We start from the raw sequence: 21,297 nt of genomic DNA, 5'->3' as shown, positions 1-21,297 counted from the left end.
ATCATCTTGTTGGAAGGTCCATCCTCCCTGCTCAAGGAGGTCTACCTAGAGCTGGTAGCCGGGGCAATGTCCAGATGGCTTTCAAATATCTCTGAGGACAGAGGTGCCACAGCCTCTCTGGGCAACTTCTACCAGTGCTGTTATCCTCACAGTAAAAATGTGCTTCCTGGTGTTTGGACGAAGCCTCCAGTTTCAGTATATGCCCATTACCTCTGGCCCTGTCACTGGGCACCACTGAAAACTTGTTCCACCTTCTTTACACCCTCCCTTCAGGTATTCACATTGATGAGATCCTCTGTAAGCCTTTATTTCTCCCATCTGGCTGAACAGTCCCAGCTCTCTCAGCCTTTCCTAGTATGAGAGATGACTGTTTGCAGCCTTACAATCAAAGATACTCCTTTAATTCTGCATTTAATCTTCTGTTGTGAGTTTCTCAGTTGAAAAATAGGTGGGATCATTAAATACCAAGCAGCAGTTGAAGAAAGCACAAGAGGGCTCTTGTGTGTTTTGCTGTGTTTGGGGTATGTTGAAACTAGTTGTTCCGGTTTGGCCAAATTTAGAAATATATATATACTCTGAGAGAAGGCACAACCACCCCTCCCCCCCACCAGGTTCGGGAAAAAAATAAATTTTCCTCGAAGGAAAGTGAAGAAGATAAAACTATTTATTTAACAAGCACACGGGAAAGGAAAATAATGTTAAATGGTAAAATCTTTCGCTGTAGAGGAAAAACCTGAGAAAGTGTTCGAGTCCTCCCTTTGGTCTCCTCGGAGCTGGGGCTTGGGCCGGGGCCAGGCCCTCCGCGCCCGGTGAAAAGTCCTCCCGATGTGCTCTGATGTTACAGCAATCAGGCAGTCCAGTAGAAAAGGGAGAAAATCCGAAATTCCAGAGAAGGAAAAGTTCAGCTCTCAGCCTCTCTCCAGAGAACAAGGAACTGCAAAAAAACTGGCCAAAAGCTGACTGGAAAAGCTGCCAGCCGGGTGCTTCCTCGCTCCCCCCTGCCCCAGCTGAAAAAAAAAACCTGCTATCTTTATGTGACCTTGAACAAGTTTCAAACTGCTTTGAGAAAGTTTTGCTCAGTTTTTTCTTCCCCCTCTCAGGCTCAGTTCAGAGGCATAGAAAGGCCAATAATTAATTTCTGGGCATAGGCAGCGATATGGGATACACATCATAAGGTCACCCCAAGACACTAGTGACTGAGGCTTTCTTGTCCTAGAATCAGTCAGACTTGTTTATGAGTGGCAGGTGCCCAGCATATAGAGGGAAAGATAAAGGGAGACTGCCAAGTTCATCTGAGAATTTAATATGGCATAAACTGAAAGAGGATTCTGGTCCTTCTCCACATTATCTGTTTATTCCTGCCTTGTCTTGATCCCTCCTCATGAAATGGTTTGAGAAACTGATCCATGCAAAAAATTAATGCAGCAAAAGATTGAGCAGCTGAAGGTACAAAGAGGCAGAAATAAATTCACTTTGTGTCATGACCACACATATGTAGTATCTGGTTCTCACCTGCGTAAGAGAGATCTCAGGCTATGTTGACATTGGCATCATTAAGTGCCGAATAAAGTTGTCAAAATATTTGAATAATAAAATTTGAACTTTATATTAAAAATTAACCTTTTGTCTTTGGTAAGAATCAGTGAAATTAATTAATATTAATTCATATATTTGGTGAAATAACCTATGTATTTAATTTTCACCTTTCTACTAGCCACATAATTTTAAGGCTAACTTGAGACTCTTTAGCTGCACAAATTGTGCTGCTTAGATTTTGAATTAGGAACTCTGTCCTGCAGTAGCTCTTTCCTCTGATTAGGAAAGAAAGAACAAGGTCACAGGTGGCAATAATTCTGCTCCAGAAGCTCTTGGGCTCCACATAGAAAGTTTGTTTAAGAAAAATCCTCTTCTTCATACAGAATGATTTTTTTTTAATGTTCAGTATATTATAACAGCTGAGAGAAAAGAACAGCAGTATGTGATAATGAGCTAATTCACCTTTCAGTGAGATTGAAGCCTTATCAAGAATAGGATCTTTTGTTTTCAGTCATTGCCACAACACAGATGTGTGACACCTTTATGCTGAAATTAGTGAAACTGCAGTGGACCATTCTTCTATAATCTTATTACAGTTTCTGAGTACATATGAAAAGTGATCTCTGAGATATGATACACTGCTGAACAAGGAAGACAGAAAATTATTTCAGTTTGTTCAATTGTTGACTCCCTTACCAACAGAAAAGTTTTAAGTCTGTAGAAGTTGAAGATTGACCAGATCATATTTTTCAAAAAATATGATAGTTGAAAAATTAATTGCTCTTGTTTTTGAGATTTTAGATGACAATGCAGTGAGAAACTGATAAAGGATCATTTAGCAATAGATTGACATTCTTGAAAACATTCTTTTCTATGAGGTCTTCTTTTCTATAACTCAATTCAATGTAGACAATCACATTTTTTAAGTGGTCTTGTTACAGAAAATGAAAGAACAGGTTTACAGCTAATCACAAGGTACTTCCTGTCTGGTTTATATATCACGATTTCTGTTTTGACAAATAGACAAACAGAATTTCCAACATGATGACATATTCCCTCTGTTTAAGAATTTACTGCTAGGTTTTGTTCCAAACACATCTAATTTGCATTAGGCTTTTGATGGTACAAAGAATTTCTCCTTGCTGTTTTTTAAATTTTACCTTACTTTTGTAATCCTCTGCTTCAAATATATTAGTGGCACTGGCGATGTCAACCAGGTATCAGTGGCCAATTTCTTACAAAAGAAGCCTTAACAAGGCAATAGTGAACCTGCCCTTTATTTACTACAGTAGAATTCCTGGTTTAAGATAGGTGTGTGCTCTACTGTACTTGCATGATCACAGTGGCCAAGACAGTTATCACAATTCTAAAATTAATCATTGCTTGGATGCTTGCAGGAGAAATTGTACATTTATTTACAAAAATTATGACTTGCTCTCTCCTTTCATGATATTGGGCAAAACCCAAAACAAAAAGATATCTGTCCCAGATCCAAAGTTTTAATTAATGTTCACATTGGGCTAAATACTTTTCAGCTTGTCCCACTTAGTTCTTTGAACTCTTTTCAAATGTAAAATAAACCAATAAAGCTACTCAGATGCACAGAAGATCCATGGAAAGAAGGGGTGGGACAGGATTGTAAAATATACATGCATAACTTAAAAAACCACTTCAAATACTATATAACTAATCTTTTTAGGGTAAGCATCATAGGCATGCTATTATCAGTGCTGGACTGATAATATGGGAATGAAAGAGGAAAAAGAAGGCAAAAAGAGTTTAGGAAAAACAGAACAGGATAGTTAAAAAAATATTATAAGAATTTGAATCTTTGGGACTGGTGACATCTTTCATGAAGCAATATGCATTGTAAATACTTTTTTTGTAATTTGACTTTGCCAGTGTATATCACGGGGACATGATTTAAATTATGCTTATTCTGTAGACTCAAGATTTTTATCCAGATTATAATAAATCCAAAATCCTGTTTATCCAGTCCATGCATAATTATGTGGAACTGTTTTTAACCAAAATACATTATGTAATGGAATATAATCAAAAAGATGTAGAAATAGAGCAGAAGGGAGCAAATGAACAAATAAACAAGGTCTCAGCATATTTCACCTGCAGGTCTTTAAAGCTAATTTTATGTTTAACCATTTCAAATAAGCATGAAATTCTATTTCCAGTTTGCAATCTAAGGTGTAGAATTTTGTTTAGAAAATCAAGTTTAGTCTTAGTGCACTATTACTCCTGAGACTAAAAGGGTTTCTGTTTAATGGCTTTTTAACATTTTTTATTTTCCACTTTACCTGGGTTCTTAAATATATTACTGAGGATAATTTAAAACATCTTTTGAAATATATTCTCCAATGTTATTTTTATATATATATATATGTGAGTATGTGTGTGTATATGTTGCATGTACATATATATATATATAAAAAATATGTAAATTATTATGCATTTCATATTTCAACGGAAAAAGAGGACTTCATTTTTGAATTTTTTTCAGCTTTCAGTCATGAAATGAAAAAAAATTGGATGAAATTCTGCCTTCAGAATTTGCAAAAACTCCAAGTAAACATGGGCAGGAAATCAAACACATTTGTCTGAGGACAATATTAGTCCTTTGTTTTGTAAATGCAAATATTTCATGCAAAATTAAGTAAAAAACACATGCAAGTCCAACTCATATGCACATGGCTAATAGCCAAGAAAACTTCATTGGTGCGTGTGTTAACATGCATATATGGTTTAAACTAAGAGCATTCACACAAAGGAAAATGCAGAATGATCAGCAGCATGGCAACTTTGTCAGTGACATTCCTACAGAGCAACTATCTAATGCAAACCAATATGCACATGACCTTTTTTGGGCAGAGAAGCATGACTTGAGTTGTGGGGTAAAACAGTGATTAATAAACATGGTTAGATTAGCATTTTTTAATGTCTAAGTTTTAGTAACCATTTTGCCCCACATCTGATTCTACTTTGATTATTTCCCTTTGCTATCTACCCCTTCATCATGCAAAAAGTTACAATTAAAATTAGAAAGCACTGAACAAGCTCTAAACCCAACAGATAACATGGATATTCTCCACACTTTATACTGGAATTAAATTTGATATAAATACCTCCTGCTCTTACCAGTGGGTGGTGTTATTCCATGTATTTAGGTGTGAAGCAGACAGGAAAGAGATAAATCTTTCATAAGTACAACGTAAATCACACAATTCTCATATTATCCTTGTACTAAGTGTAATACATTCAAACTCAGTTTTAAAGGAAATTAAGTGATTGATATAAAACTTGAGGGATAGAACTTGTGAACAGAATAAGGAATAAAATACAACAAAACAAGATATTAAACTTGAGGGTTTTTCCACACTTTATTTAAAACAAATCCTCCATACTGCCTCACAATCATATTGCAGAATATGGGCTATTTAATCCATTTAATTGTTATTTCACATTAAAGACAAATCCAAGACTAATTTCAGTACACCAATTTCTGAATTATGCAACTTTTCACGTGACAACATGCAGTTATAGTTATTATTTCATGTGAAATAAGTTTTTAGTACATCCATTAGTGGTAATGAATTAGTTAAGGCATACATGATTTTGTAATATCTTCAGAAATAATTCAATGAGCTACTTTAGGCTTAGGTTGAACACTTAAGGGCCTGATCCTGCAAAGTGCTGAGTACCCCACAATTCCATTGCCATCAGAAGGAATAAGGGCTATTTAGTGCCACACAGGATGAAGCTACTGATGCTGCCTTCCACTGCAGTAATCCCCAGAAAAGGTTTATACAAGTGTCCTTGTCCTGCCCTGGGGATATTATCCCTCTGGAGGGACACTCATGGAAGTGGCAGGTGAAGCCCAATATATTAATTTTCTATCATATTTTTAAGATCTGCTTTACTTAATGGTAACCATAAAGTCAAACTGTCAGTGATTCACCTGTATAGAAGATTTTAATCAAGACCATTGTTTCTGCTTACTGCATAAAAGCATAGTACTCTGACCATCATTCGGAAATGTATGTACAGATACCATGTGAAAACTGTTCAAATGTATGTCAAAATTTTGGAAGTTGATTTCTATTTAAATTGTTACAAAAGTGTATAGATTTTCTTGTTCTTGACAGCTTTCTGCAGAGTTCTGCAAAGTTTCTAATCTCCAGCTCTGAACAGCTTTGGAAAGCATCCCTACAGAGACACAGATTCACAGGTCCTCAAGATGCACAGTTCCCTCAATGTCTTCAAACCGATGTTGATTTTTCAGAAAACATATTTCTTTGACTTTTCAGAAAAAATCTATCTCCAGAAAAAAAGCCAGAGATACAGATGCTTACTTTTGCTCACTAGCAGATTGTCATTCCTTTTTAGCTAGCCATGTATTTATAGAAGGAGAGATTACAGGGGCTTTTTTATCAAAACCAGAAAGTATGAGTATTATTCCTTGTCACTTCCTAGAAATGAGTTTCTGTGGATGGCTAAATGGTTAGTAATACTGTGTTGATTTTCAGTGCAGAATTGTGTGGCTTGTATATGCAAGTGAATTACTTTTCAGGCTATCATGTGATTCAAATATTTCTCTTTGAAAAGAGCAGCTACACCTGCCTGCTCCTCTCTTCAACCCATTCCCAATATACCTGTTCAAGATTACACGGAAGTATTTTGAAAAGAATTGAGCTCTGTGGGTTTTATAGAACAGTAACTCTATAGATATTAACACAGGTACTCTTGTTTGATACTGGAAGTGGAAAATCAGGGCAAAGAACAAACAAAATTCTGGAACAGCTATGTCTGAAATAAGAAACCTATGTTTTTTTTTTCTCTATTTAAGCTTATAGGAGTCACCTGCAGTTCTCAAGCTTTCTGATACAAAGTGAAAATTGAGATTTCTGATATACCTGGTGATAACCTAGGCAGTGAAATGTCTGGATGTCAAATATGTAGTGGCTTGATTGTCAATAATTGAGTATATATCCACCTTCTTAAGCTTGTACTTTTACAGCTTATAAATACTAAAGACTTACAGTCTCTTTTTAAGTTCTCATGCATTTATCTATTCCTCAGCATCTCTGCCTGAAAAACAGAAGAACATACCATGTTCATGTCAATGCCATTGGTGTAGGTCCACGCATGCTGGAAGTATTCCTCCAGTCGCTGCCGCAGAGGGTTTGGGATTTGATGAAAGCGTATGAACTCCTTCACTCGCAGCATCTGCATGTGATACCGTGCAGTTCCCGAGTAGAGTCTTTGGATTATTGCAGATACATTTCCAAAAATGCTAGCGTACATTAATGCTGGATTAAATAGAAACAAAACTTTCTTAAGTCATATCGTTGGGCTTTGCAGATGAGTATGGCTAAGTAAAAGTTAAGAACAAAGAGAAGAGTTAAAAAGGTATGCATACATTTATAGGTTCAGTTTTAAATTAAAAAAAAAAAAAGATTATCCAAATATGGACTATATGGGCTATAATTTCCTAAATCCACTCAAAACTCACTTTCTTTACCTATACAGGAATTGCTTACAGACACTGATATACAACACAAATCTTCTGACAGTTTGGATAACAGATTTTGAGTAGTCAAGCAACTTGATTACTTCCTGACACTGAATGAGTCACAACATATTTTTGCATACAACATTCTTTCCCTAGGAATTTGCCCTTCTGGCTGCATGCTTATAATCTTATTAGCTTAGAATGTTAAGCCATTTGCTCAAACACAGAGGAAAAAAAAAGATTAAAATCCACGATAAAATTACTTACAGCCAATCAACATGACACAGATGGAAAAGATTTTCTCTGAGTTGGTGTTTGGAGACACATTTCCAAATCCTACACTTGTCAGACTGCTGAAGGTAAAATAAAGTGCTGTAACGTATTTGTCCTTGATGGATGGTCCAGAGCTTGCATCACTCTTATTGTAATGCTTTCCTAGTTGTTCTCCTAAAGAATCCAACCAGCCAATCTTGTGAGCCAAGTAAGGCCTTTCTACATTTCCAATGGCATACCAAATACAAGCAAGCCAGTGTGCAATTAGTGCAAATATGCACATGAGGAGCATCAGAACTGCAGCACCATATTCAGAGTATCTGTCCAATTTCCGTGCTACCCTCACTAAACGCAGCAGTCTAGCTGTCTTCAGAAGGCCTATTAATGTAGTTGTCTGTAAAAATAAGACAGAAATTAGTTTTCCCCATCAGCAAATGTATTCTCATGAACAATAAGCATGAATAAACCATTTTCAAATTCCATTATTTTGAGAAATCATCAAAATAAGTAGAAGAACCCATTTCAATGTAATCTTAATTTCATTTTCTTTAAACTATCAATTTCATTATAAAACCAGGGAATAAAATAAGAAATGTACATTTAAAATCATGATATATTGAAGTTGTTATTATGCACTAGATACTCTTCCATGTTGAATATTTTTCTTGATCTGGACTCTTCAATCCACCATAATGGACTTAATGATCCAATAGATTCATGGTTTTTAACATGAAAAAATCTGTAAGTTATTGGAACTACTCATGATATATGACTGTCCACATAGATAATAAATATTTTTGAACAAAGCCGTGTGACTGTATTTGATCCTAGCTTAGAAACTCCTTGCAATGCTCTGGCACACATATTCTAGAAAAGAGAAGTACTAGGGCAGAAATGTCCCAAAGAGTATATCTACAAGATTCTTCCTGTTTGTAATGGTATGAACACTCATACAAGTAAAAAAGGTGAAGCACTGTGAACAGAAAATCATAGAAAAGTTACTCCAGATGAATCTTTTTGCATCTTTCAGGTGTAGTGGCAAGAGCCAGTAATAAAAATACTATACCACTAGAAAAATAAATTGGAGCAGTTTTAAGCAGGAATGTATTCCAAGCTTTTTAGTGCAGACTTGTGCTATTATTCATTGCAGCCTCTTTGAAGCTCTGATCTTTTTAAAGGAATCTAAAGGTTATTAATACAAGTTTGCAAATTTCAATTAATAAATCATTTTCATACTTGCTAATTCCTTGTAGAAGGGATGGACGGCATTGTAAATAGGACAACTGGACTAAAAAACCCCCTCAGCTACCTTTTTTCCTTGCATCAAGTCTGAACAGATATTGAAGTATTCAGTAAATGCCAAGATTGAACACATTTTTAATACGTTGGTTGGTTTGGTTTTTTTTAACATGCATGTCATTACATGACACTTAACACTTACATGACACATGACACTTAACAAGAAAAGTTTTCCAAGCCTCACAAAGCACTCTGACAGTAGTATGCATCACATTAAAGCTTTCTTGCAACAAGTACTAAACTAGTTTTCATGTTTTATTAAATCCTTGCATTTACCATATTTCTGAGTAAAACCCCAAAGCCCTTGGAACAAAACAAGAGTCTTTCTTGGCTGCATTTATCAGTGGACAACTCAATAAATTGTTCATATTTTCTGAGTAAATGAGCAAGAGGATAATGTAGGGTAACACTCCTTAGTTCAGTTTAACATCCCAAATAGTAACTTCAGGGTGAATTTCTCATTACCACGTAAAAAAGATTAGTGACCTCAGTAGTCTGAAAGACCATATCCTTCAAAATGCTATGCCTAGGCTGAGATTCAGAAGCATGTGAATATTGTGATTAGGTAATTTTTTTTGTAAGGTAGATCAGGCTTAAATATTTATGATCCTTTAAGAAAAGCTAAGATTTGTTTTTAGTGGGGTGTTTGAAACATTCTGTTACAGATGTAGTCATATCTCTACATCATGCAAGAGGCTGCATATTCTTACAGTGCCCCTTAAATAGATCAGATGGTAGATTGTGAATCTACAGTATGTCAGCACTGTTCCACCCCATTCTTAAGTTAAAACTTGCTAATATTATTCATCTTCAGTGTCAATCCTATACTTAGATACATCAGTTTGAGCTCTGGAGTATTTGGAAGGTATATAACACAAGAAAACTCCATCTCTTCAAGGATAAAATCAACATGAATGAGACTTGATATGCTTTAAAACATCAAGAAACTCATCCTGAGTTCTAATTTTCTTTAACACAGTGGAGAGGTTTTAACACCAAAATACAGCTGGTGGTAGAGGTGAAAAGCATGGTTCACAAGTTTTAATGTGCCTTACATGCTGTCCCAGCACAGAGGTAGCCTTCATATAGTAACAGTACACCTTCCATGTGTCACTTGGCCAGGGACAGAAGTTCTTGGTTTCAGAACTACATCTCATGCAATGCAACTTTGTTGGTGTGCTGGAATATTTTGATCAGCACAACACTCAAGGAGGCAGGGGTCCTATTCTGTTAGTTACCTTACCTCATCTGGTGCCAACAATTAATGTCTGCAAAGAGCAATCTGATAGATGCTGCTCTCTTCTCTGGATTGCTAGCTTCTCTGTTTTCATCATACCTATCTGCTGGACTACAAGTTCAAGAATAGTTGATCACAACTATTATAATCACATCAGAGTCTTTTATTTTCTCTTCTTTTCTCACCATCTACTCCATATTTTTATCTTCCCAAGTATGAGGGAAGCCACCTAACTTTTACAACATACACACACAAAAGAGAGAATTATTTGCTACCAACCGTCATCATTTTGTGTTGAGTCTGCTTAAGCAGAAAAAAAAAATTAAAATTACATTATTTCCCTATTATAGAAATTGGAAAGTCAACGGTCCAACTCTGTTGCTTTCCTATAGTTGAAAAAGTATGGCTCAAATAGAAGCATTCAGATAGTGCTGCATGTGGTATTTGGATTATTATTTCCTGTCCTTTCAAGACTCCATTTGGTATCAAGGTGTTTTAAAGCTGCATGAGCACATATGGAGCTCTCTTTAGAGCTTATGTTGTTTAATAAAAAGACTATTCAATACAATTTTTCATTGGGGATCTTTGAAGAATCTCTAGATAAAAAAAAAAAAGAGCTATTTCATAAAAAAGATAACCCTTATGACTGAAAATTTCTATTAAATGAAAAATGCTCCATTCTGACAGTTTTACGTTTGCTTCTTGCTAAACTATCAAAAAGGGATTATTGGTGAAATATTATAGGTAGCAAAGTAGGAAGAAAAACTGCAGTAAGTAGCAGCTTAGAAAAGTGATTGACATATTCAATACCATGAATGAGAGAGAAGCCGTGATGGCATGGTGAATGGGACATAATCTATATAGTGTCATTGCTGCTTAGATACACAAACCAGTTTTTTCAGGTCAATTACTAGATTTTGAGGGGATAAAGAATCAATTTACTTACACCTGCAATAGTGAAAAAGTCATTACATGGTCCAATAATTTCTGTTTCCAATTCCACATTTTTATATTTGTCTATTTATCTGCAAGAATACACTTGTTTGTTACTGTAATCTGTAACATTATCTTATGTTAAAGTTATCCCTTTAGCATGACTTTAGCACCTGGCATTTCACTCTTAAGCGCATCTGTAACAGGGGAGGTGTGTAAGAGTGATGTTCAGGGGCAAATCCAAAAAGGACTCCTTAAATGAACTTTGGAATTGGTCCCTGTTGTAATCCTTTATGTTCCACACTTCTAATCATTGAATATAATTTTTGGCAATGATAAGTGCTCAATGATCAGAAAGGGATGCAGACCATGCCTGAAGGGGAATGCTGTAGTCTGATTTAGAAGTAATGCCATTATGAAAATGTTTGTCTTTCATGTACCTGTGCTTTCAAAACCACAGAAGAAAATTATCTGCAGAAAGATTGAGACCAGCCACAGATAATGAATGCACAGGTGATCAAATTTTCTCTTAAATCTCTGATCTTTTTAATCACCTTCTGAATAAAAAAGTTCTCTTCTGGTAAGAGAACTATTAACATGTTCCCTCTGTCCTTTATATTACTGTCTCTCTTCTTACTGCTTTCCTTAATAAAATTTATTTTTACTGCATGGTTTTATCTCATGTTTCTCTAGACTCCTTATTTACCTTTTGCTTGGTTTGCTGCTTTTTAAAAAAACAACTTCTTCATTCTGTGCATCACAGAAAAGTCAAACCCAACTCTCTACTTGTTAGTTCACTTTTCAGGAAAAATATATTATGATTTTAGCCCTTCTTAAATTAAATAAAATTGTTTGGAAGAACTGGATCAGGAATCCAGAATATAGCATATATTTTATACACCTTTGGGCCATTTTTGGATGCATATATTGAACAGTTTTTTACTCCAATGTACAGACAGAGTGAGGAGATAGATCATGTCTGTCAAGGCTAACCCCGAGTAATCTTTTTTTTCTTCTTCTGATAGTCCATATTCTTGATAAAATAGACAACAGCCACATCTCTTTGAAAACTAGTATAGTTTATGCTACAACTAATCTATTTTCTGCTAAGTAAACATCAGATCTCAACATTTTGAACACAGAAAATTTATTTTAATGATGCAATGCCAACACAGCACTCATATGCATCATGGGCAGTTTTTACAAAGTAAGCGACAAATCAAAGCGGCAGTTCTTAGATAAAACCATTTGACCAAGTCATCCATACACAATATATTTATTATTTCTAAAGACAGTATCAAATATGGTATAACTGAAAAATACTAGCTAAATCATTCAACGATTCAGCAATGATATTAGCTCTTGTCAATGAAAGCTAATATTGTATATTATTCTACAAAGGAACATTTAATTTTAGTTTAACTTTAAAAGATGGGATGGAAATACTAAGCAGCCTATTAAATGACAAGCAAAAAATACTTTAGGATACATAGGATACCACTGTGAAGTAATAAATTAAGATTTAGATTTCTAATTAATTTAAGCTTACCTCTTCAGAGCCAGAGCCAAAAATCAGCAGGTCAAAAGGTATTGCAGCAACCATGTCAATTAGGAACCAGCCTTTGAAGTAGTGAATTGCTATTTTTGCTGGGTCACTTACCACTTCTTCATTCTGGTTTACATATGTTGTTCTGAAGTTTATTAGAATGTCAATGATAAACATAATATCCACAATTAAATCTACAACATTCAGTGGGCTGCAGGAATATCCACACTCTCTCCTCTTCCGATCCTCACTATCATTCAGAAGGAAGGCAGCAGAGTAAGGGGTGAATATGGCGGTATATATCACCAACAACAAAATGAGCCAGTCCCAGACAGCTTTGAAAGGACTATAGTGCAATATAGTAAACTTGTTGATGCGAGGCGTCTGGAGCTTATATTCTGGTAGAACATCAGCCCCTAAGGATAGGACCTAGAATAAGAAATATACCACATCAATAATCAGACAGTGTATGTACTCCAACTTCCAGTAAACATAGCAAATACAGGACAAACTTAATAAGTAATTCATTGTAGTTTTGAGGATTAAGCTTCAATTACTTGGTGTTTTGGCAAAATAAACTTCTGTGAAATTTGTAGTGTCTGCCAAGTCCAATAAATTCATTGGCAATTTTGCACTGTGGGTTGATTCTTGTCCCCTGTAGCAAACATTAAGAGGCATATCTTATATCCATAAAATCTGCATTATTAAGCATGTCATCGAATTCATTTATCCTCCACATGATAACCTTGGCAGCTTGCTCATGGCCAGTGAATGACTTTTCTTGCAGGATGTAGTTTTTCTCCCAAAGCAAATCTATTATCATTGGCTTGAATTCCCTACAAAAGAGTTTACTCTCATTAGAAAATGTAGGCAACCAAAAATAAAAAAAAGGTAGAGAAAGATCTGTTAGTGTCTTCAACAGCTATCTATGCTTTGAGTTTTGTGGGGTGAAAAACCTTCATGCACAGACAAATTTCACTGAGGCTATAATTCTAGTTCAGCTAAAGGTGTGACAAAGGATACCACAGGAGTATTGCCTTTTGCTCCACTTCTACTTTTGTCAATGCCTAAGGCTTATTCCTTTAAAAGTATGGATTTGTTACCTGCTGGTCTTATCTAAGCTGGATTTCAATTTTATTTGGAAGGATTATGTTTGTAAGCACTGCCTAATTTGCTAGCTCTGGAAGCTGAAATGTTTGCTTTGTTGCAGAGAGCAAGCATTGTGTGAGCACCAGATAAAACAAATTTCCTTTGGCTGCTCTTTCAGTCTGACTGAACTCTGACATGAAAGAACAAAACCTTTAAGAATAAGAAGGTAAATTATATTTTGTCCCTATTCAGCGTTTGGGACTGTCAGCAATGATGCTAATTATTGCCTTCTGTGCTGCAAATGATCTCCAAATCCTATGGGACTCAGATCACCACTTCATTTTACACAGACCAGTGAACAAACATCAGATGGTGACGACTGTCAGTTATTACCCATTTGGGCAATATTCATGTTCAAGAAATCTTATACCCTTTTTTCACCAGTTACTTCTGCCTATTCCTTATTCTCCTGCTAATTAAAAACAATTATATTTAGAAAAAAAGTTACTTCAAAAGCTATTAAAATGAATAATTCTACTCAAATGAAATGATTATTGGAAGGAGAAATACCTTGTCAGCGATATTGTCTGCTTTTATTTGCCTTCTTTTTAACAGTTAGTATTTTGGGATTTGAGATTTCAGCTTGTTCAAGACTGAGGGAGTCCATGCTCCTCAAACATAATCTTATAAAATTCTGAGGGTCAGCACACTCTTTTCTGTTTAAATTTCCAACAGCAAGTGTTGTATAAACCTTAGATCCTATCCTTATCTAAGTGTCGCTAATTTTATACAGTCAAATTCTACTCCGAAAATGTTGTGAGAACACAGGGGTTAATAACCATTCTTCTTTGAACTTGAAGAAAGAAGTGATTAAGGAATCCAAAAGAATATATGCTAGTTTCAAGCAGCCACTAAGCACTGTGCTGAGCTGGTGGTAGAGGCTGTTCATCAGTTTTTTGTATTGTAACTAAGACTTGCACTTAACTAATGGTGCTGGCTATTTTTTTATGCATTAAACACATTAGGTGACAGCAAGCTGAAGCATTACTCAGTCTCTTAGCAGTCTTAATATTTTCAGTGCCCCACCTGATGAGTTGACAAGGATGTTTTCTTAATATTTGAGAACAGTGAGTATATGTGCCAAGGGAACTGCTATTTATAAAATTTATATCACTGTTCTTCATTTCAGACAATGAAGGGAATGGATTAGGCAACAAGGACAACAAAGCTTACTTCACATGTTTCTTTCTGTTGCTTGAAAATTCCAGACCCTGTGCTTAATTTCAGAACAACGCATAATGTAAATTGGACTTATTCCCCTGAAATTTGAGTTCTAATGTAACTTTAGTTACATTTATTCCTAAATTGGTTTAAATTGAGTTGGGGAAAACTGGAGTTAAAAACCCTAAACAATTGGACAAAATGAGGGAATGCAGTATAAAATTGATAATAGCAGAAATGGATCCAATTCTTTTGGTGATAGTTTCTTAGACATACAACACAGGAGAAGCTGAACTGATGGTTGTGAGTTTCATATTCATAATGTTATACAGAACTTTACATTTCTGCATTGCTTACACCCATGCAATGAGAAGTGAAAACAAACACTCACAGCTATTTTGTTTGTTGTATCTTGAGAAAGATGATGTGACTTCATTTCTCAAATAAAAAAAATCAGTTGCACATACAGAAAAAAGAGAACATACATTATTTAGTTTTATGTTGGCAGTTTCAATAGAGACTGATTGATTATGAGATGAATTTGTCCTTTTGCTGTTGTGTAACATCCTTGCAAAGCTTGGCTACTGCTGTTGGCCAATTTGGCCATCTTGGCTAGATGGAAGACTTCAGTCTACTTAGAAATCCACTCAGAAGACCTTTAATATTTCCACTTACTTAAAATAGATGTTGTCACATTTATTGTTAGTAAAAAGAAAATGTATTAGCTTTTCTCTTCTGGACTGTAAAACTCATACTTAGGATTGTAAAAGAGCTTAGGGAATGAAACATTTTTAAGAGTAAGAAATATGAGTGGGACAAGACTGAAGAATTGTAGTGTTAAAATGTCTTTGAACCTTGGGACATGACATGACAGGAAAGCCAAGCTTCCTTGCATCCTACCAAAAAGAAGACTATAATGTTAAGTAGAAAAAGTCATACTAGCTGCAGTAGGTTTCTCTTAAGAAAATTAGGGGTATTCAAACTTGATGAAATACCACCTCACACTGGCTTTCCCGGGGAAAGCAGGAATGTATTACTGGAGTGCTTTACAAGCAGTATTAGGTGATAAGATTTAATCTATTTTAAATGACAACATTTCAAGGTTAAATAAACTGTACTATATTTTGTCTTTGAGTAAAAAATGCTGATATAAACCTCAACTTTTCTGTGTTCCTGTTTATCTCGTGCACTGTTGAAGCAGCACTGCTGCAAGTTAGAAGGCTTCATTCAAACTCATTTTTTACTCTGAGAATCTTGCTTGAAGTGTTTCACAAAGATAGGGCTGGTGAACACCTTCTACAGTTTTTAGGTTCATGCGTTCACTTCCTAAGATCACAAGTTCAAGGTGGCATTTATTATAGAAGGGCTGCAGATACCCAGAAAAATATGGAGTGAGATCAAAGTAACTCATAAATTAACAGTGGTAGATTTTTCTTTCTGAACTGTTCAGTAGCTTTCAGTTTCTCAAAGATAACAGTAGTTCACTGAAATTTAAAAAAATATATATTTAAGGATAATGAAAATTTATTATTGGCTGTTGTTCTGTTAAGTAAGAGGAGAAAGGAAGTGTAGGTACCAGAGGTGTACCAGAGGGACTATCAGGTGACAGTTACTTACAAAAAAAAGATTCAGTAAGCCTTATCACTTTACACTGTTACACTGTTTATGGTAAAATCTTTTTTTGGGCAGTTCTATCCTCTTTCCCCTTGAGAAAACCTGCCTGGTATCAGGTATAATTTCTGCCCTGTGCTGTGTTTAAAAGACCTTGTTTTGCATAGTGTTTTTTGATGAAGTGTCAAAGAGCCAAACTGGGTTGATGTGCTTTGCAGTACATTGGCCATATGCTTCACTGGGTAACTGGATTGTGTAGGGGACTCTTGCTATAAGCTCTGCAGCATCACATGCAGAAATGGTATTTGACTGTTCTTCTTCCCTGTACAGGTTCATTTATAAAATAGAATATGTAGGCAAAATGTTAGACAAGATCTTGGATGATCTGGGAATTTTGCTCTGGTGTCTGTTACTGAATTTCTCAGTGATCTTATGCAAGCTGTTGTTCAACCTCTCTAATTTCTGTCAAGTAGAGAGAATAATATTTACAACTGAAAGTATCCTAAAGGATAATGAGCAGAAAACATTCATAAAAGATGTTTTGCAACAGCAATGGGCTACCATAATTCTTACTTCTCTAAATTAATTGATTCTTTAAATTTTTAAGAATTCACACAAATATTTGTCCTCTTCTGCACCGAAACAAGTGTGACCAGCAGGTCGAGGGAGGTGATTTTTCCCCTCTAGGCCACACTCACGAGACCCCACCTGGAGTGCTGCATCCTGCTGTGGGGCCTCCTGCATGAGATGGGTGTGGTCCTCTTGGAGCAAGTGCAGAGGAGGCCACAAAGATGAGCATGTCTCTTACTGAGACAGGCTGAGTTAGGGTTGTTCAGCATGGAGAAGAGAAGGCTGTAAGGAGAACTTACAGCACCTTCCCGTATCTAAAGAGGGCCTACAAGGAGGTCAGAGAGAGGTTTTTTGCAAGAGGACAAGGCGGAATGGTTTTAAAGTGACAGAAGGCAGGTTTAGATAAGATGTTAGGAAGAAATTCTTTACTGTGAGGGTGGTGAGTCACTGGAACAGGCTGCTCAGAGAAGTTGGATGCCTCAGCCCTGTGAGTATTCAAGGCCAGGCTGGATGGGGCCTGAGCAGCCTGGAGTAGCGGTAGGAGATTGGAAGGAGATAATCTTTAAGGTCTCTTCCAACCCACACCATTCTGTCATTCTATGATTCTACTATTCAAACTGTACAGTTTCAAGAGACTCTGCTGCGAGACCTGTATTACTATCACATGTATATTCATAAATTTTGTTCTGAGGCATTTTCAATCTAAATTTATTAAAGGATGCAAATGCACACAGCAAAAACCAAAGACCCAGAAACAAAGAAGCATAATACTATATGAATAAATCATAGCAGAAATAATAAATGATTAATGCCACCATAAATTGTTAAAGAAATATTTCTGTCAAACCCTTGCATGGATTAACAGTATGGTTTCCTGGTTATTCTACCACTTCATGAGAACAGAACTTTCATCTTGGACAGAAGTACTGCACATCCAGAAAATTTGAATGAAGAACAATGTTTACAGGTGACAAAATACCGAAAGAGGTATAAGGGCTTGAGCAAAACTCAACAGCTTTAAGGTAGATGGACACAGATATCTGTGTGAAAAGTAGACGTAGAAGTTTGATGGCTGCAAACCTTAATAAATTAGATGGTACTTTGCTATGTCTCATGACCAAGTGTGCCTCATATGAAGTGTATGTATATTTAAAGGATGTAGTTTTACTCAGTGCTAAATACTGTTTTGTCACTGCTGCTTTTGCAACAGATGAATTAAAGTAAATCTTGTACTACCAAGATTATCTACGGCATAGCACCTCTTATGTTAAGAGAATTTCATAAACATTTAATAAAGTTCAAAGTATAAATATAGTCCCAAATTACTTTGGGGACTTTAAAATAAACATTTATCTCACCCATAAAACATCTTGCGTAAAACTATGGAAGACGGTACCAGTTCAAATACAGTGTTGAAATATTTATTTCTAGGAAGTACTATAGGACATGAAAAAATATTATTTTGCAAATGTGTTGCTGGACTCACTCCAGCAGCAGCCCAATGCTAGGCACACAGCCCTGAGAACTGAGTGGATGATCACTCCTGCATCGTTAAGCCAGGAAGGATGTAGCAAATCTAGAAACACATCAGCTCCTTGTATGCTGAGAGATTGAATATCTACTATGAATAGTGGTTTAAGAAACTCATTGTATAAAGCATATTCAACATCAAAATAGGCAATTTACATGAAAATGTAAAGAAGAAACCGAACCAGGATAATTGTATTGGAAACATTATTGTAGCTAGTGGAAAAAAAGGAAGGAAATGGAACATCTGTCTCTTCAGATCTAATCCAAATACACAATACAGTCTCTTCCTTTTAACATGCAGTTTTGAACTAATTTTCAGATCTTTATCAACAAGGCTAATAACAGTACTGGACAGGAAAAACTTGGAAAGGAAAAGAAATAAGAAACATGAATCAGACTCGTAAGCTAAAGCCATATTCTTGTAATTGACTGGTTTTGTCCTGACCTTAAATCTGAATTATAGTGCACCCAAAAATGAGGCAGTATTACTTCAGCTTTAAAATGATTTAAATAGATTTTATGGAACACTCTTCTCTTGATGAAACCTCTCCTGGCTCTCTTTTCTCCTGTGTATTAGTTCTGTTGAAGCTGCCAAGTTATAACTAGCAAGTACATATCTTTCCTTTTCCTCTCTATTCATACCATTACCATGAGACATCTACAGACTGGACCTAAGGAGATTTCTGAATTTAAAACCAACTAAAAATAAATATTACACGAGTATTAATGAACAAATGGAATTTAAATTAACATTGGCTCTCTGATAGTAGGCATTACCTAATTCCCCAAAACACTTTAAAGGAGTTTTGTATTTCAGTCATTGTTGGGGAGGATGAAACAGGAAAACCTTGGAAATATGATTGCCTGACAAAAGATTTTGGGAATATGAAAACTACAGGCAACATCGAAATGAAAGCCACTTTTGAAATACCAGGTCTTAGTTACTGAACAACTAGAAAACAATGGTATGGCCACTGAAGATAATCCCCTCTTGATGGAACAATACCCTCTGCTTGCAGGCAGGTCCAAGGGTCAGAGCAGACCCTACTAGCTCAGCAGAAGGGGTCCAAAGAGTAGTTTTTAGAAGTTAAGATGTAACACTCTATGGTAATATAAGAACTCTTATAGGCTGTATGTAAATGCTATAGGATTTGTATCTTGTATTAGATTGGTTAGTGACAATTAGAATATTCAGTACAGAAGATGATTTATTGTATTGTAACCAGGACTTCAGACATTCTCACTTCTATACATTCTCTATTCCTCTCTTCCACTTCTACTCTTACTTCCACTCTTGCTCTTACACCCTCTCTCTCTCTCTCACCTGCTTACTCTCTTGGGCCTGCTCAGAGCTGAGTCTAGCAGCTCTGAGCAGTGCCCCTATACCCACGCCTTTTACAATAAACCCCATGTGTCCCAAGACCTGCCTGTAGAGATCTCTCCATTCGTCCCCGTCTCCGTCTCCATCCGTCTCCGGCCGTCCTGACCAGAACCCCAGAACCCGTAACCTACAGTCTGGCGCCCACCGTGATTGCCGAACCCACACCCAGCACCTGCAGCCTGGCGCACAACGTGATTGAACGCCCGGTTCAGCTTTCTCCATCTGTAGGACTTTTCTCCATGGACGGTAACTAAAAGACCAGTTATAGCCACCTAGAACGTGTCGTGAGCACGGCATACCGATGCTGCGCATCGTAATAGCTGGAGCTCTGTAATTCTGCTGAGGCAGCCTTCGAGCACGGGGATTACCTGGAGCTCTTGGAGGCAATTGCCTGGCAGCCCTCGAGCACGGGCAGCCACTGCTGCGCAGCAGCCCCCTGGAGCTCTTTGAGGAGGTCTGCCGTATCACCCCTCGAGCACGGACACGCTGCTAAGCAGCTGACTGGAGCTCTGCGGCGGGAAATCTGCCGCACGCCCCGAGCACAGGCGAGTAGTGCTGAGCACTGCCTGCACTGGAGCTCGCAGTGCGGACCCACCCGTGAGGTCCTGAGCACGGAAAGCCGTTGCCAAGCGACGACTGAAATCGGAGCTCTGGGAAAGGACCGAAAAGCGGCGTCCTGAATGCTGAGTGGAGTGCCTGGCCAGCCCCCCACGACAGACATCTGAGTAAGGACGCAGCTCCTGCGACATCACCTAAGTGAGTATCATACTGGTCTAAAAAATGGGACAAATCCACTCTGCCCATGACAGAGATCTCTATAAGCAACTTAAGCATTTACTTATAAGTTCTGGTCCAAGTCAGTTGCCTAAACATGAGCTAAAAAATCTTCTAGAATGGACCCGACTTAATTTCCCAAATGCTGACCGTTCAGCCGTCTTTACAAGAGACTTTTGGGACACAGTTGGAGTTAAACTCTTTAATAATATCTCCTACCGGGATATGGCCGCTGCACAGCTGCTCCCAGCTTGCAGAGCGCTGGTAGAGCTGTTTGCTGCGGTGGGGCCGCCGGCAGCAGTCACCCCGCCGGGCCCGGCTCCGGCTGCTAGTCCGCCCCTTGCCGCCGCGAGCCCGCAGCGGAGCATGGCCCCCGCCCCTCCGCCGGACCCCGTGGCTCCGGTACCCGCGGTCCGCCTGACTCGCGCCGCCCTGCTCCCCGCGCTCGTGGCCCCCACACCCCTTACCCCGGCCCCAGCCACCCCACCGAACCCTACGGCCCCTCCCGCCATCCCCGCCCCCGCCATCCCGCGCGTCTCCGCTCTCCCATCCCCCGCGGCCCCTGCTGCCCCATCCCCCGCGGCCCCCGCCCTCCGTTCCAGCGTCTCCGCGGCCCCGCCCCTTGCCCCTGCCCCCCCGTGCCCCCCCCCCGGTTCCGTCACCGCGGCTCCACCCCCCCCTGCTGCCGTCACTGCTACCCCACCCCCCGCTGCTGACATCATGATGGCCCCGCCCCCCGGCGGTACCCCTGCGGGGCCAGCGCCTACCCCCCT

The 21,297-nt window shown here is 37.8% G+C and overlaps 1 protein-coding gene across 4 annotated transcripts in view; it reads right to left on the bottom strand.

Annotated features, from left to right (window-relative positions):
- KCNH7 (potassium voltage-gated channel subfamily H member 7) overlaps positions 1-21,297 on the bottom strand; it is a 225,030-nt gene that overhangs the window by 34,252 nt on the left and 169,481 nt on the right. For 3 of the 4 annotated variants that reach the window (XM_032114039.1, XM_032114041.1, XM_032114040.1), the window contains 3 exons: positions 12,352-12,777; positions 7,328-7,727; positions 6,657-6,857 (listed from right to left, as the gene is read on the bottom strand). In XM_032114039.1, coding sequence (XP_031969930.1) covers positions 6,657-6,857; positions 7,328-7,727; positions 12,352-12,777 — 1,027 coding nt within the window. The remainder of the gene's footprint in view (positions 1-6,656; positions 6,858-7,327; positions 7,728-12,351; positions 12,778-21,297) is intronic. The other variant, XM_032114038.1, reaches the window with a different exon arrangement.

The sequence above is a fragment of the Corvus moneduloides genome, chromosome 7, assembly GCF_009650955.1.
Source record: "Corvus moneduloides isolate bCorMon1 chromosome 7, bCorMon1.pri, whole genome shotgun sequence".
Classification (NCBI taxonomy): Eukaryota; Metazoa; Chordata; class Aves; order Passeriformes; family Corvidae; genus Corvus; species Corvus moneduloides.
The sequence above is the reverse complement of the archived record's forward strand: the minus strand, read 5'-3'. Positions and strand labels throughout refer to the sequence as shown.